The sequence below is a fragment of the Lycium ferocissimum genome, chromosome 6 (genome assembly GCF_029784015.1).
Source record: "Lycium ferocissimum isolate CSIRO_LF1 chromosome 6, AGI_CSIRO_Lferr_CH_V1, whole genome shotgun sequence".
Taxonomy (NCBI): Eukaryota; Viridiplantae; Streptophyta; class Magnoliopsida; order Solanales; family Solanaceae; genus Lycium; species Lycium ferocissimum.
In genome coordinates this window covers 51499890-51516480 of record NC_081347.1, presented here as the reverse complement: position 1 = coordinate 51516480, position 16591 = coordinate 51499890, and the positions used below count along the sequence as shown (strand labels likewise).

The 16591-nt window shown below is 36.5% G+C and overlaps 1 protein-coding gene and 2 long non-coding RNA genes across 3 annotated transcripts; all 3 read left to right on the top strand.

Moving 5' to 3' along the window:
• The first annotated feature begins 5934 nt into the window (after positions 1–5934).
• Positions 5935–7947, top strand: LOC132059776 (uncharacterized). The gene is made up of 3 exons (XR_009415730.1): positions 5935–6510; positions 6587–6706; positions 7292–7947. It is a non-coding gene; the product is annotated as an uncharacterized LOC132059776 (long non-coding RNA).
• Positions 7948–8790: 843 nt separating this feature from the next.
• LOC132059774 (uncharacterized) lies at positions 8791–10509 on the top strand. Its single transcript, XR_009415729.1, has 2 exons — positions 8791–8918; positions 10192–10509. It is a non-coding gene; the product is annotated as an uncharacterized LOC132059774 (long non-coding RNA).
• Positions 10510–13523: 3014 nt separating this feature from the next.
• On the top strand, positions 13524–15742 carry LOC132060803 (uncharacterized). Its single transcript, XM_059453720.1, has 4 exons — positions 13524–13966; positions 14177–14924; positions 15032–15196; positions 15285–15742. The coding sequence occupies exons 1-2, from the start codon at positions 13559–13561 to the stop codon at positions 14573–14575; spliced, it is 807 nt and encodes a 268-aa protein (XP_059309703.1). The 5' UTR covers positions 13524–13558; the 3' UTR covers positions 14576–14924; positions 15032–15196; positions 15285–15742.
• Positions 15743–16591: the final 849 nt, after the last annotated feature.

The window sequence follows — 16591 nt, the reverse complement described above, 5'->3', positions numbered from 1 at the left end:
TAACCCCCAATTATTTATTCGTACCAAACGACCCCGGGTCTTTTGGGGCATTATGGGTTTTTTCCCCCCAAACTAATTTTATATTAATTTTTTTAAATTTTTGGTAGGGTATAAATTTATCCCAAAAAAATTTTAACCCCTTAAAACTAAAAAAAACGGCAATCTTAAGAAGAGATATCTATTTTATCCTTTAAACCCTTAAAAGAGGGGAAAAATTTAAATTCTAAAATTATAATCCCGAAGGTGATTATAATCCTGACAATCTAAATATGATCACAAACCAATTTTAAGGTCCAAAATAGTCCAACCCCATGCATCAGGATCATTCTAACCAGTTTTTCCCCCCACTTTTATAACACTGAAAACTCCACCTTCCCCATTCTTTCCTATTCATGATAAAAGTTATCTGCTAATCCTAGGTACTTCTTTCTCTCTCATCAACTTACTCTTCTTCCCTCTTTCTCATGTCTCCTCTGGTGTTCTTTGTTGGTTCTTTCTATTTTTGTTTTTTCGGTTCCACTAAGTGGTGCAGTGTTTCTTGTTCTTAAATGGTAGCTGTAAGTCTTTCCTTATTTTTTCGTTGTTGTTGCTTTGTTTGTTAATTAGTTCCATCACTATTGCTCCTCTTGGTTGACATGCAAAAGTTTTTATCTTTGAAATGTGAGATGTAGATTTAGGAAAAAATGGATGTTGATTTTAGGGTTTATTTTTTTTTAACTCTTTTGCTTCTAGAAATGTTCATTTCTTACTAATTTCCACTACGTAGCTTAAAGTATGTTATCCTATGTTACAAGTTTTTAGGTGCTTTTCATTTATGAATTTTACTTGCCCTTCTTAGTTTTGATTTAAGTCTCAGTAGAGGATGGGTCTGAAATAATGAAACGTTTCAAAACCAGCCAAGATGAATAGCTTGGGATCCCCTGAACTTGTCGATTTTTATTTAGTGTCTGCTAAACTATGCGGCAGCTAATTGCCCACTAACTTGGTAATATGATAGTCTCGACCCCCTAGACGATGTGTGAGCGTAGAACACACTCTCTTTTAGGCACGTGGAAGGGTCAAAAATCGAAAAATCAGCTTCCAAGTGGAGTATTTTCCAACTATTAATTGCCATATAATCAATATAATGATTTATTTTTTCCAATTGTGTTTCTTTTTTTTTTCTTAATATTCATTGCATATTTTATCCCAATTGTATTTTTTTCTTTTTAGATATAATGATTATTTATTTCAACTATGTTCTTTTTTTGGATCCAAATCTAAATAACTTAGTCGAAACTCTATTTATTTTAGCCAAATAAAAAGAAGATTTAGCAAAAGTAGTGAAGTGTAGACGGTGTATTTTCTACAAAAAAAAAAAAATTGTGTATTTTTTTTCATGCAATTACTATTTATTTCAACTCTACATTATTTTTTTCTGTCAAATTCTTAAAATATTTGGTTGATATTTTATTTATTTCTTTTTAGATACAATGATTATTTGCTTCTTGTGTATTTCTTCTTTTTCTGGCCAAATATATAAAAATAACTTGATTAGAATATCATTATCTTTAGTCAAATAAAAAAAAAAGTATGGTCAAAATATTGTTGTTTCAAGTTTTTTTTTTTTTTTACAAATTTGGCCCAAAAAAGATGATCTAAATAATTGGTGAACTTAAAAAGGTAAAAAATATATATTTTATCCTTAAAAAATGCCACATGGACAAAAATCCATGTGGCGACGCGTGTGTCACACGACCATGGGTTACCCGAGCGTCTAGAGGGGTCGAGACTATCATATTACCAAGTTCAGGGGGTAATTAAGCCAACGCATAGTTTAGGTGTACACCGAATAAAAATCGACAAGTTCAGGGGGGTCCCAAGCAATTCTGCCAATAAAAATAGAAAAGGTGCAGAGCAATCCAGATCTGATATACAACAACAAGAACAACAACATACCCAGTGTAATCCCACACGTGGGGTCTGGGAAGGGTAGGATGTGCGCAGACCTTACCGCTACCTTTGTGGGGTAGAGAGGTTGTTTCCAATAGACCCTCGGCTCAGAAGAAGTGTAATCAAAGCAGGGTAGAGAGCAAAATAACGACAGCAAAAACAAATGAAGTAACATTTAGTAATAAAAGAAGCACAAGATAAAATGTGAATACTAGATAATATTATTAAAGAAGTTACAGAACACTCGGCTACCTATTAACCTTCTACCCTAATTCTCGACCTCCCAACCTTCCTATCTAGGGTCATGTCCTCAGTAAGTTGAAGGTGTCCATGTCCTGCCGAATCACCTCCCAGTTCTTTTTTCGTCCTCTGCCTCTTCTAACAGCCACTATAGCCAACCTCTCACACCTCCTCACTGGTGCATCCTCGCACCTTCTCGGTCTTGCTTCGCTCATCTTATATTCCATGGAGGCTACTCCCACCTTGTCCCATATAGCTTCGTTCCTAATCATATCTTTCCTTGTATGCCCACACATCCATCTGAGCATCCTCATCTCCACAACCTTCATCTTCTAAACATGTGCGTGCTTGACTGGCCAGCACTCTGCCCCATACAACAATGTAGGTCTAACCACCGTTATGTAGAACTTACCTTTCAGCCTTGATGGCACCTTCTTCACACAGAACCCCAAAAGCGAGCCTCCATTTCCCCCACCCCTTTCCAATGTGGTGCACCCGGTACCTTGTATTATGGACCCTAGATACTTGAAACTTCCTCTCCTGAGTATAGCTTGTGTATCAATCTTCATTTCCACCTCCACCTCATGCGCTATGTCACTGTACTTGCACTCGAGGTACTCAGTTTTAGTCCTGCTTAACCTAAAACCTTTAGAATCTAGGGTCTGTCCCCAAACTTCCAGCCTCTCGTTAACTCCCCTACACGTCTCGTCAATGAATGCTATGTCATCTGATATATTTCATGATATTAATATTTTTTAATAGAAAAATGAATCTGCATCTGTTAATGAATGTTTATCCTACTTTATATACATGCCTTCATAATTCCTATTAAGTTATCAAAATATATAGCAGCTTTGATTTGTTAAATAAATCCTATGGGAATGAACAGACTTGGGAAAACAGAATTCTTTTGAAAAACTGAAGAAAACTGCCTATTGGCTTCTTCCCGTTTTAATGAAACACGTCCATTAAGAAAATATCAAGTACGAGTTGTAACTTATTAAATCACCCTTATTTATTTCTCATTGGGAAGTGACACTATTGAATAAATGTGTAATATTAGTCACTTAAGGCTCGACTTTGTGATTTGTCGGCTGCAACCTTCAAAAAACGAAACAGATATTCAGACGGAGAAGGCTATTCTCATTGCCTCGATCATGTCATTATACCTCATTAATGTGGGATTTGTCATTTTTTTCAGAAATTGGAGACCAAGCAAGACAAGAACGTACCTCAAAGCCATATCCTTGCCTTATCACCGCTCTTTGCAAAGAAGCTGGGGTTCCTGCGATCCCACGACTTGATCGCATGATAGAGGCAGCATCTGTGGAATTGACATTCTCAGGATTCAGGACTAGGCTAACCGTGAGAAGAAAAAGAGGAAGCTCGAGCAGCAACCAGCGGGTAGTGGGTGTAGAGAAATATAGCAGAAGAAAAGTAAATCGGAGAAACCTTCTGCTAGCCCAAGATCGTAACTAAGATCGGAAGATTCAACTAAAGAAGAGGAAGCTATGAAAAGGAGAATTTGATTATGGAAGAAAGACTTTCTTAAATTGGCTTAAATGACTTACAATTGGGGTTGGTTTTGCTTGAACAGCCTATTTATTACAAATGACTCCATAAGAAAATCTAATCATCTTTATCTCCACTACTTAGATTATAATTATCCAAGATCCTACACTAGACTATTCTAGCTTCTGGAAGAAGAAGCTTTCTTAAATTGGAAAAATACAAAAAATCAGCGTTTAGTGACGGAATATTAGCGACGGACCATATTAGCGTATTACGTAATCGCTAATTAACGACGGATTAGCTACGGATTTCTCATTTTGTCGCAAGAAAAGCAACTAAAATTTTATCTCATTATATAGTGACGGATTAGCAACGAAAACTGAGTTTCGTTACTAATAATTAGCGCGAATTTTTGGCGCCTTAAATTTCACTACAGATTTAGCAACAGAAGAGGCGCGACAAATTTTATTTTTAATTAGCGACGGATTCGAACGAAATATCCGTCGCTAGGCCTTTAATTTTTCTAGAAAAAAATATATATTTGCGACAACGGAATATTTTGTCGCAATATTAATTATTAAAAGAAATGAATGTATTATTTAGCGACGGAATATAAAATCCGTCGCTATTCCGTCGTTAAATGTAAAAAAAAAAAAAAGGATATCTCCCAGCTAGGGTACACATTATTTCATTTCCAAACAAAGCAGCCAACACGGATAGAGAGATAGACTGTGCGAAATTGCTAACATAGAGAGAGAGAGCACAATATAGATCAAAATAATGTGAATCTAAGGTTTCTATTGTGTTTTTCTCTTCTTCTACTTGCAACTTTTTTCTAAAGGAAAGGTATGTTTTGATTTTTCTATGTTTTATGGGCAGTTTCTTTCTTCTTTATCTCCTTCTTTGTGTTTTCTGACATTAAATCTAAAACGAAATTAAGATATCTGTGTTTTCTTGCTTATTATCTAAAGGACAGAGTATCTTTAAGTGTTTTTTTGGGCTAAAATCGAAGTTGGGTGTGTTGAAAACTGTTGGGTTTATAATTTATTTGAAGGTTAAGTGTTGGGAATCTCTATTTCGGCCAAAATCTGATGAAAATGGAAATTCGACCTTTGTTTGTGCTAAATCTTGTAGGATAATATTATTTGGTGGTTAAAGTTTGTTTTAATTCGTTGCATGTCGAGAAAAAGCTTGAAGAACTCAACATTCTTTATATTCTGTGATTTGAAATCAGTGTTAGTGAACTGGGTTTCTTACTCATTTTTTTTTTGTTTCAGTTTGTCATTTTTTTTTTAACTAAAAGGTGAATGATATTTTCTGTTTCAATAAGTTATTTCAGCTTGTTCTTCTCTCTTAGCAGCATTTCTCATTAGCAAAATGTATCGTTTTGTAGCAAATCTTGCTTCCAAAGCCGGTAATATTCACATTTTATAACTTGGATTTTTACGTTAGAAAAATGTATTCTTTATTACTTTTAAGAAATACCCATTTTCTTGTTTTTCTTTTTTTGTGTTAGAAAAATGTAATCTTTATTACTTTTAACAAATACCCATTTTCTTGTTTTGTACAGAGTGGCAAGAACCAACACCCAACAAGTGAGTACTATTTTGCAAGATACTTTTTTTTTTTTTTGGTATAGATCAAGAAGAGTCAGATTTTGGATTGTCTGTTTATAAATGGTTTTTGTTGCAGATTGGTGGAAGGTTAAATTGGAGTAGAAGTTATCTTGCAAAGGATATTAGATTTGGTGTTGAAGCTCGAGCCGCAATGCTTCAAGGTATTGTAGAACTTGCGATCTTTGTTAAAGTCACTATGGGTCCAAAGGTGAATTTTTTATCAACCCCATTAGTGAATACACTCCGTTTGTTACATAGATTGTTCATATATTTATATGTAAACAATTCAACCCCATTAGTGAATACACACTGTTTGTTCCCAACCAAGTGCAGCAGCTTTTTGCCCCAAACATGCAGCAACAAATAGCCAAAAACACAGTGGCGTTCGGCCTAAAAATGGCAACAAGTACAGTAGCAATTTGCATTAGTATGCAGCAACAAAATGGCTCAAATTTGCTATTTGTTGCTAACATGATAGCATGAGGTTTACCCTATTGTTTATGGACCTGAGATCGATACATATCTCAATGTTAATGTGCCTCACTCATATTATTGGCACTATTAGAATATACACATGTTTGAATGTTGACATGCCTATGGATCTACTTATGCATTTTTATTCACTATTAAGAGGTTCCATTTTGAGCTACTGTTGTGATTGGTTGATCTGTTTTGAGGGATGTTCGCAGCACTCATAAGCTGTTGCTGAGCTTGGGAAAATTGCTGCATTTGAAGTTCTCTAAGTGTTGCGAATGAGCTGCTACCTTGTTGTTATATTTGTTATCATAAACTGCTGGATTATTGGCCATTTGCACCTCGTTTTGGGAGTGGTCTGCTGCTGAATTTTTGGCCATATTTTCCTCGCATTTTGCGGTTTTGCTGCTGCATTTTTTGCCCCACGAAATGTTGATTTGTTGCTGTAATTCTGAGCTAAAGTTTCTGCCGAATGTCGGGCAAATTTGAGCCATTTTGTTGCTGCATACTAATGCAAATTGCTACTGTAGTTGTTGCCATTTTTAGGTACGCCACCGGTTCAAGCGTCAGATCACGGTAGTAACCCAACCATCCCTGAATTATCTCCCATTACACCTGATCTGAGCAGCCCAGTAGATGAGGGTACATCAAACCATAGCAACACTGTCCGCGAAGAAGAGTCCAGTAGTCGTCGTAGGCAGCGGACACTTACACTTGTTACTCTTACTCCTGCAGGGTTAGTCCATGCTTATATTTTTTTTATATATATAATTTGTGGTAGGCCTTGAAATAATATTTTCAAATTTATGCAGGTTGGAACCTTCTAAAGAATGCTCTAATACCGCATCTTTCAAAAATCAACTTGATCCCAATGGAATCAATTGGAAAGGTGTCTCGAAGATACTAGAAATTTTTATTTTGGGGAATTCAAGGTATAACTTTCATCATAATTCGTTTTACAAGTGTATTAGCTTTTATAGTTAGGATACTAATAATATTAGTTTAAACTAATGAAAAACTTAAGCCTTATATGATGACTTTAATAAATAGCCCGGCTGCAAAATATTCAAACCAGCAGGCAGAGATAACACCAAACAGGTATAATCAAATTAAACAAATTAATGACCAGCTTATCCTTTTTTGAACTCAACAGATTTCATATAAAGTAATGCCAAATGAAAGATTTTCACATTATCAAAGGACTTGCTTACAACACAAAAGGCAAATGACATTTGTTTCAAACATAGGGGACTGTTTCATCACACTTTATTTGACACAGTTCACCTATACACACTATGTTTTAAAGTTATCAGCTTCCATTTTTTTGAACTTAAAACAAACTTTTGATTCTGAATCTAGACTTCAACTTGAACATTCAAGATAATAGGTCCATCTCTGATAAGTTCTGTTTAGACTCAACACATTATTTTAGGCATTTTCCTAACATAATTGCTTTCCTATCATCATCTTTTAAAGGTCTATTTCAACAATTATTATATGTACACATTTTTTGTCAGGACTACACCTGCGGAACCAAATCGGACGGCGGTGGATAGGACACAAGAAGCATGTCAACCAACCACAACAGCTTCATGAACCTAAACTAAAGTGAGATGTCTGTCTTAGATCCCTTTACTGCCTTACATGATTGGCTTGTAATGACATAGCAATAGCAGGTCTTTTGCTTCTTACTGGAAACATGAGGCATTATGTAGTTGTGGAATCATTTTTCTATTTGATATAGAGGCAAAACATATACCTATCGGAAAAAAAGAAGATATAGAGGCATCGCATATAGGACTAGGTGTAAGCTTTGAATGGCGGTGATTTAATGGTCTTAAGTACTGAAGTTTTTGATCTTTCACATTTGGTGTTCTAAACTGCTGGCGTGACAGCATATAGACTAGTTTTTATTTTATTAATTTGCTGAACTTAATCTCTTTTGTTATGGTGTAAACAGTCTTGTCATATAAGTTGCCCATTGAGGAAAGATTCAAAGATTTCGCAAAATTATTGATCCAGAGAGTAAATAATGGTTCACATTTTGCAATAGCCCATATCCAGCCTTTAACTTTATCACTTTTGAAGGCATAGAATAACTCGAATCAACTCGAAGTGTAAAGCATGTTGCTATATGTTCTATTGCTCTTCAAATAAATTAGATCTTAGCAACCGACCAACTAGTGTATATAGAAATGATTTCAAATAAATAAATTAGATCTTCCATTTTTAAAAGTGTCGATTGAAACTTTTGAAATCTAGCACTAAGCTTCTATTTTAATATTGGAGTGGAATAGTGGGCATCATGTTTGGGAATTTTCTTTTACCTTTTGTCCTAATAATTATCTCCTGTGTGTTCACTCACGAAAGGATTTCTAAAACTTGCTTGGTGGTTAGTAGTTCCCTTGACTGCACTTTTTTTCATGATGGCTGAAGGCCAAAGCAAGCTTTGGGATTTGGTTTAGCCCCTCTAATAGCCTGCCCTGCCGAGGTTGTAAAACCTTTGGATCTTGCGCGGCGTTGGATTAAGAAGGTGGTAACCCCCTAACTGTCTTGTCCTTTCAAGTTTATTGCTTGGCATGCTAATTTGTTTGATGTCTTGGCTCTCGATAGTTTTTTTTTTTTTTTTTTTTTTTTATGAATGACTACTGAGTATTCTTTTAAGTTAATGTGATGAAGATATGAACTTTGGATGCTCATTCTGTTATACCCCGCATTTTCAGAGTATGAGCGTGACTGTATGTGTCATTTTTGTCATTCTGCATTATGCCATAAATTCCATATAATTACAAATTCTGTCGAGTTGTAAGCTACAAAAGATTATTTCCAAAAATAGTTACTGTATGTGTCATTTTTGTCTAATTAAGAGTCCGAAAGATTATGTTTGTAATAAGAGTCTGTGGGTTAGCTCGGCTCCGAATATGGGGTCGGGTGCCCATCACACCCTAGTAAGATGAGGGTGTGACACATTCTTCACCCTTTATTTGTTTTGCATAACTTGGCGGCTTATCGAAATCCCTAATTTGCTGCTAAACTTGAAATGGAGTGACTGCTGCCTGCTGTTGGTTTTTCGAGCCACATTTGGAGTTGGGTTTGTTGGTAAGAAACTGCTGCATTTTGGATCATTTGGCTGCTGAACTTCAGGTAAGCTATTACTGCATATTTTCGCTTAACCGTTACTGCAATTGGAGCCTTATCAGTGTTAAATGGGCAGGCAGTAGTTGCCACATTCTGTTGTATAAAACACTGTTAGGATCAAGGATGCTATGCTGTTACATTTCCTTGTCAAGGTGTACTGTTTTAAAGGCTTTTGTGGCACTTTTAAATTCATTGTTGGGACAACCTTGAGATAATTTTGAGTGTTGTTGCACTGAGAACATAGTGCTGCACTTGGTTTCTATTTTGAGAACTAAGGTGTAATGGCTGTGCAGTTCTGAATTTTAATGACTCCTGCCTTTACATTTTGTTGTTCATTACCTACAGTTGGCTTCTATGATCGGTAATGAATTGAGATTAAATGGTTGCTTGGTTTTTGCCAATTCAACTCGGTTGGATCAAGTACTGTGGAGACAAATTCATGCAACATGCACTTGGACTAATATGTATATAACTGTGTCTAATTTATGTATACCAATTAAGAAAAATAAACAGTAAATTTGACCAGTTATTTATATTAATATCCCCGAAAAGAAATAAAAGAAGTTGCGTGATCAGGGTTGTAAGAGTTTTTTTTCCTTAAATTTGTTGGAGTTTAATTTCTATATACCGTCGATGCTAAAAAGAAGCTTTACAATGGGATAAGTAAGCTGAAGATGAAACATATAGCCTGTTATAAGTTATAACAAATTAAAATAGATTCATTGCATAATTTTCTTTACCATCATTTGTGTAAATTAAATAATTTTGGTGTATTACAAGTAGCTTGCACTCTAGTACTTATTTTGTTTGCTTCTTAATCTCTAGAGGTGCTCAATAACAAGTTCCCTTTAACTATTTGCTTTTGCTAAAGAGCAAATTGAGGTGATATATTGTCAAAAAGTTTGTGGCTAGGGGATGTCCTTTTCGTTTTTGGTAGACGTGTGGACCATAAGTTCATCATTTGTGTCTTATGAAGGGACCAACCAGCTTTTCTTTTTGACTTAAGTAAAATTATTCACACTTGCGGTAGACAAATAAACGCGAGAGATATGTTTTATGTATAAACTCGTACGGTTTATAGACAGTGTTTAGAGACAATTGTATATGATCATTTATATCCAAGTTGTATGACTCTTTTTTGTTGGTCATCATGAGACTTCAATTCCAACGAAAAATGAATAAATATCTGCTCCCTTATCTTTGGAATTCATTTCTCTTTTTATTTGGTAAAATTGAATGGTTAGTATTCTTGATGTTTTAATTTCACTACTTATTACAGGAAAGATATCAAGAAATATTACGGGAAAAATCACAGTCTCAGTCTGATAGTGATCAATGTGAAGCATATTATGAAGCTGCTGGGGGAACAAGGAAGAGAAGAATATATGGTCTTGGATCTCAAGCACAAAGTTATCTGCTTTTTGTTGGAAAGAACAAAATTATGCACTAACAATACTTGATGGATGTGTGGGTTCTTTTGGTAGTTGATAGCTTGGTGTTGTCGGTGTTTTGGACTTAACGATTAAGATTTCGCTATCTATTTTGAATCTTTTTTATAAATATTATTTTATGTGAATGTCAGTTATTTTTAAGAGTATTTATTACTTTGTATTTAGTATGTTTCAACAGGTGTATTTAAAATAAAAAAAATCGGACGAAAAATATTTGTGACGATTTGTGACGGATTTTGGTCGTTGCTAGAGGGAAAACGATGAGGCTACGCATCGCAACAAACATTGTATTGTCGCTAAATGCGGGCACAAATAATTCAAATATTTTGCGACGGATTAGCGACAATGGTTTTCGTCGCTAATTTACTAAAACGACGAAATGAAATATGAAATTAGTCACGGAATTCATAAAAATAGCAACAAAATGATCCGTTGCTATAATGTGGAACGGATTTCATACGTCGCTACTCGTCGCTAAGTTTGCTACGGATTTCATTTTTCCGTCGCTAATAGGTTAGCAACGCGCAAAATCGCAACGAGACGACATTCCGTCGCTAATCCGTCGCAACACATGTTTAGCAACAGATATATGCTGATTAGTGACGGAATACGTCCGTCACTAAATGCTGTTTTTTTAGTAGTGTAAATACAATATATATTAAAGATATTATATTATAACTTTCTAGAAACTCTTTTAAATATCTATGATATTTTTGTTCTTCCAAAAAATTAACTTTAATTTTTCACACTCCCCCTTAAAGTAATTTTTTGGAAGCTATCTTGAACTTGTCGCGGAAGAACTCAGACGAATCTTTTGGACGTGCCTTGGTAAAGATCTCGAAATGTTTTCCCGACACTTCTTCCTTCTTCAAATGATGATGGTTTTCCGCTCATAATTGGGCCTCCAAAGAAACATGAATACGTCTTGATAAAATTTTCATCTCTGTAGCGGGCAGTCTTGCCACTATTTCTTTTTGACCTTTGTGAACCACGTGACTCATCTTCATACTGAACTTCACATTCTTGAGTTTCCAGACTCCCCCTTTCTCTTAGCTTCTTAAAGATTGTGTTATTTGGAGGAATACCTGAGTCGGTGACGATCTGACCATTAATTTCCTGTGAAGACTCAAAGACTACCGTAGGATCCACCACCAGATTCCTTTTTCAGCTCCTCGATGAACTGTTTGTCAGCTTTAGAGCATCCGAGAACCATATTATCTGTCTCTCCATATGAAATTGAGCCTTCAACGTCAACCTTTTCATTTATTTGATCGTCAGCTTCTCCATCTGCTTCCAGTATTTGATCTGAGCTAGTGATTGAGTCTGATATGGCAGATGATTGGCCAGAGACCTCAACTTCCACTACGACTCCCTCAATGCTTTCTCTAGAATGGTCACCATTTTCATATATAGTTTTAGAACCTTCATGCTCAGGTTCTACTTCAACATCCTCCACGTCCAGACTTTTATTACTAATTTTAAGATCTGTTTCGTTGATTTCCTCGATAGCAGCTACCACGTCACTAGTCTGAACGTCATTGGAATCTTCTTGCTTTTGATGACACCGGTTGTCTTCCTTCTCCACGTAATGGACCGTATTATATCCCGAATCCACGATCCGGCCTCTTTCGAAATTGAGAGAAGCTAAGGCATCTACTACTCGAGTCTCGGCCTACAAAGCACCTTCCCAATCTTCTTCTTCGGAGCTCTCTCGGTTTGAGCCATGTAGCTTTCCTTGGCTCGACAAAATCTTTTTATGTGTCCTACTTCACCACATCGATAACATTTAATAGTCTTCTTGCCATTATTAGAAGACTCTTCCTTCTCGTCTTGGCGAGTTTGACCCTCATGGAATTGAGAATGTGTCATCTCTCTTGAGCTACTTTGCTTTGGTCTTCCTTTAAAATTCCTCTTGTAAGCTACAAGAGCATTTCCTTCCCCTTCTTTGATAGACACACTAGCCATCTGTTTGGCTAGTAGCTCCTGTGATGACAACAAATTCTCAAACTCCTCCAAGGATGGTTGTTGAGCCCATCCTTGAATTGATGTAACAAAAGGAATATATTCTGGCTTCAGACCACGAATGATAATTCTTCTCATTCGTGCTTCGCAGATAGCCTCATCCGTATTTAATAAAGAAATCTCGAACATAAGTTCTTAATCCTCAAAAAGTACTCGAATAGAAAGATTACCTTGAGTGGTGTTCGCCAATTCATTCTCCGATATTTGCGGCGGGCTTCATCCTTCTTGTTGAACAGTAGATCGAGGGTCCTCCATATCTCGTACGCGAGCCGATTTGCACCTAATAATATGATCAAATAAGTTGTGAGAAATGGACCTCTTTAGGATGAACTCCGCTTTCGCATTAATCTGCTTCCACTTCTTGTATGCGTCGCTATTTTTCGGTCCGTCAATAGGAGGACTTGTGTAACTACCATTAACAACATCCCACAAATCCTCTCCCACAAGGTATGACTCCATACATGTCTTCCATACCTTGTAATTAGACTGATTCAACAACTCCATCCCCAGTCCATTAACACGGCCGCTCAAATCCATTTAGAGAAACTAGTTGAATCTACCACAAACCCGATCTTGAAATAAAATCCAAAAAGCCAACTTGGCTATGGCTCGATAATTACCGTAGAAATATAGCGAAGAAAAGTAAATCGGAGAAACCTTCGCTAGCCCAAGATCGTAACTAAGATCGGAAGATTCAACTAAAGAAGAGGAAGCTATGAAAAGGAGAATTTGATTATGGAAGAAAGACTTTCTTAAATTGGCTTAAATGACTTACAATTGGGGTTGGTTTTGCTTGGCTTGGCTTGATTACAAATGACTAAGGCCCTATATTTATACTTGTCTAGGGATGCTTCTAGATATTATTCTAGATACATCCGTAAGAAAAATCTAATCATCTTTATCTCCACTACTCTAGAATATCTAGATTTTTCTTTAGGATAATTATCCAAGATCCTACACTAGACTATTCTAGATAATTCTATCCTCAACTATAAATATCTAAGTGTCTAGAATTTCTAGACAATTTCTAAATACAATATATATCAAAGATATTATATTATAACTTTCTAGAAACTCTTTTAAATATCTATGATATTTTTGTTCTTCCAAAAAATTAACTTTAATTTTTCACAGTGGGTACGTCTTCTGAGTTAGAGCTTAGAGACAGAGGGCATGGCCCTTGAGCAGACAGACACTGACACACCAGCCCCGGCTACTACTTCAGGCCCAGCAGCGGCTCCTACTACTTCAGCAGGTCCTTCCTCATCCACAGCTAGACCACCACTTATCACTCGTATCAGTTTTACACAGCTTGCGCACTTAGTGAATCGCACAGACGACCAACTGAACAGCCTACTGGGTGAAATCCCGACATTTGTAAATTTAAAAATAGCTGAAGCCCTCGATCCTATTCGCACTAGTGTCCATGACCGACTCAAGCAACTAACGGAGAGAGTTGATAGCCTAGAAGAAAGGGTTGGTGGTGAAGATTTGACTACGGTGAAAGCAGATTTAGCTCAGCTGAAGGTCGCCGTACAAGAACTGAAATCTAAAAAATCAGATACCTCTTTGATACCAGGGGTAAAGTTGAAAACCCAATCATTAATTTTTTCTTGGTTTCCGAGAGTGATAGTTATTTTGAGACATTTATTTTAGCTAAAACTAGAGGTAAAAAGGGACAGAGGGAGTAAACTCTTCATTAGCGCCCATTGCTCACTGCTACTTATAAGGCAACTATTCATAGATCCTTAATTCATGCTCAAGCTAATAGATTTGTATAATTTGTTTCAGGAAAAAAGTATGAATAGATATGCTAGAAGGAAGGTAACTACTGATGGAAGTCAGTCTGTCATTGGTGACTTACCAACTGAGATAATACATAGAATACTGGAGCTCATGCCCATCCAATATGCTGCTAGAACTAGTACCTTATCAAAGAAGTGGAGACGGATATGGTCCAACCAGCCTCACCTTGTGTTTGATTGCCACTTTTTTCAGTTTGTGTCTGAAAATGGCTCGTCTGCTACAAGCATAATCCATAGAATTCTCATGCAACACACTGGACCTATTCGGGGTTTCCATCTCATCTCAAGAGGGTCACATACTGGCACAGTCAGATATAGATCCATGCCTCATCTTTGTCTCGAAGCATGGTATCGAGAAACTGACTCTAGATTTGGCCAACGATGAAAAATATGCATTGCCTTGTAGCATTTTTACTTGTTCTACATTGACGGATTTGAAGCTTTCGACGTGTTTCCTAAAGCCCCCTAGACATACCACGTTCCCCAATCTTGTTAGCCTTCAGTTAGAACTTACTGAATTTGCCTGTGGACTACTTGGAGACACTCTTATTCTTCCAAGGCTTGAGACTTTGGAGTTTCGCTTTTGCTCTCAAGTTTATCTTGGTATTATGGCTTCTCCAAAACTTAAGAACTTCTCTATATTTAGCAGCCATACAATAACATTTCACTGTTTTAATGTGAACCCAATGTTTAAAAGCATTACGCACCTCTGCTTGGATGGGACATCTCTGACGGTGAGAAAACGCCTCTCTTTGTTTTTTATTTGCTGTTTTTCTTAAATAAATAAAGAAATAAATTGAAATAGATCTTATGATTTGTTTTACCTCAAATTTCTTTTCAGACCTTAGGGTGGGTTTTTGTGCCAAAGAGGCTTGTTGAACCATTTAACCTGCAAAGCCTGAAAATATTTGACTTGAGGATTTCTTTAGAGCCTATTTCTTGTGCACTTTGCCTTCTACAGAGTTCTCCTAACCTTTATGAGCTTGACATCGATGAAGCTGTGAAGGTAAGATATATGGTAACAGTTTTTCTAAGGACAGTTCAAGGTTTGTATATATGAGGACTGACTCGGTCCAATATGATTCTTTCTTTAGGTTGATGAGACATTTACTCAGAGTCAAACAACAGAACTGTCCTCTTACGTGTCGAATGAACAAAATCATGTGGATGAAGCTCTGAGGGGGATTCGAACAGTGAGGTTAGGGAGATTCAAGGGGATAAGAAGTGAAATGTACCTGATAAAAGTCGTCCTTGCTCGTTCTCCAAAACTGGAGAGGAAGATCATTGAACAGTGCAAGGAATGTAATTCTAGTGAATGCAATGAACATTTGAAGGAACTTGTCAGCTATCCTCGAGGGTCACCAAAAGCAGTAATTAAGTATTTATAACTTGCTTCCCTTAAATCAGGTGTTCTGTTTTTTTCTTTTTTTCTTTTGATCCAATCGAGTCACTTGATTTCCGTGTACTTAGTGTTTGAACTCTCTATTTCTCACTCTCGGATATTTGTTGTTATGTATTCACTAAGTAATTTGAAAAACTGGTTTGTTTTCTTTGTTGAATACCTTGCATTACCTTTGTAGTTGATATCTCGTGCAATTGCAATTTGTCCTCTTATTTCAAACTTCAAATGGTGCTAAACTGTTTGGTGCACCCGTCGCCGCTCAATAAGTAGGATATTGTTCTATCTTTCTTTTTCTTACAAGATCTTTTCATAAAGTCATCACTCATCGGGTTGTGAGATTAGATAGCATTGAGGATTGCAGTACACTTTATAACAAAACTATTCTTGCTGCTACTATTGAGCTGGTCCTCTATCAGTACTTTTATATTGTTTAGAGGTAATTATTCGATAACTGTATTAATTAAAAAAATATTCGATAACTGGGGAACACGTAGAACTATAACATTGTTGTTGTTAGAATATGTAAAATATATTCTGATTAGTAAAATATATTTTGTAATATTTTGTAATCTTCTATTTTAGGATAGCATATGTTAGTATTATTTAGTGAAATTAGTTCCTAATTGGTAGCCTACAATTATGGTGTAAATCATGTATATCAACCCATTCATGGGAACAGATTATTCAAGGAAAACATTATCTTACATGGTATCAGACTAGGTTCTCCTAAAAACCCTAGCATCCTAAAACCCTACCCCCAGCCGCCAACCCCCTCCCTCCCACCCTCTCTCTTCGTTTTCCTCCTCTTCTCCATGGCTGACACCTCCAAGTTGCATCCTGCGACTACCGTCACCAATATCAAATCATGCATTCCTATTGTGCTTGACTACGAAGGAAGCCAATACAATAACTGGGCTACACTCTTCAAGCTCCATTGTCGTGCCAACTTGGTGATCGACCATATCCTACCTCCCCGCCTCTCCCACCGTGCCACCACCG

Bases quoted from the DNA above. Each gene is read 5' to 3' on its own strand.
- LOC132060803 (XM_059453720.1), top strand. From the start codon at position 13,559: ATGGCCCTTGAGCAGACAGACACTGACACACCAGCCCCGGCTACTACT. The intron at 13,967-14,176 runs GTAAAGTTGAAA...AATTTGTTTCAG, and splicing joins ATACCTCTTTGATACCAGGG to GAAAAAAGTATGAATAGATA.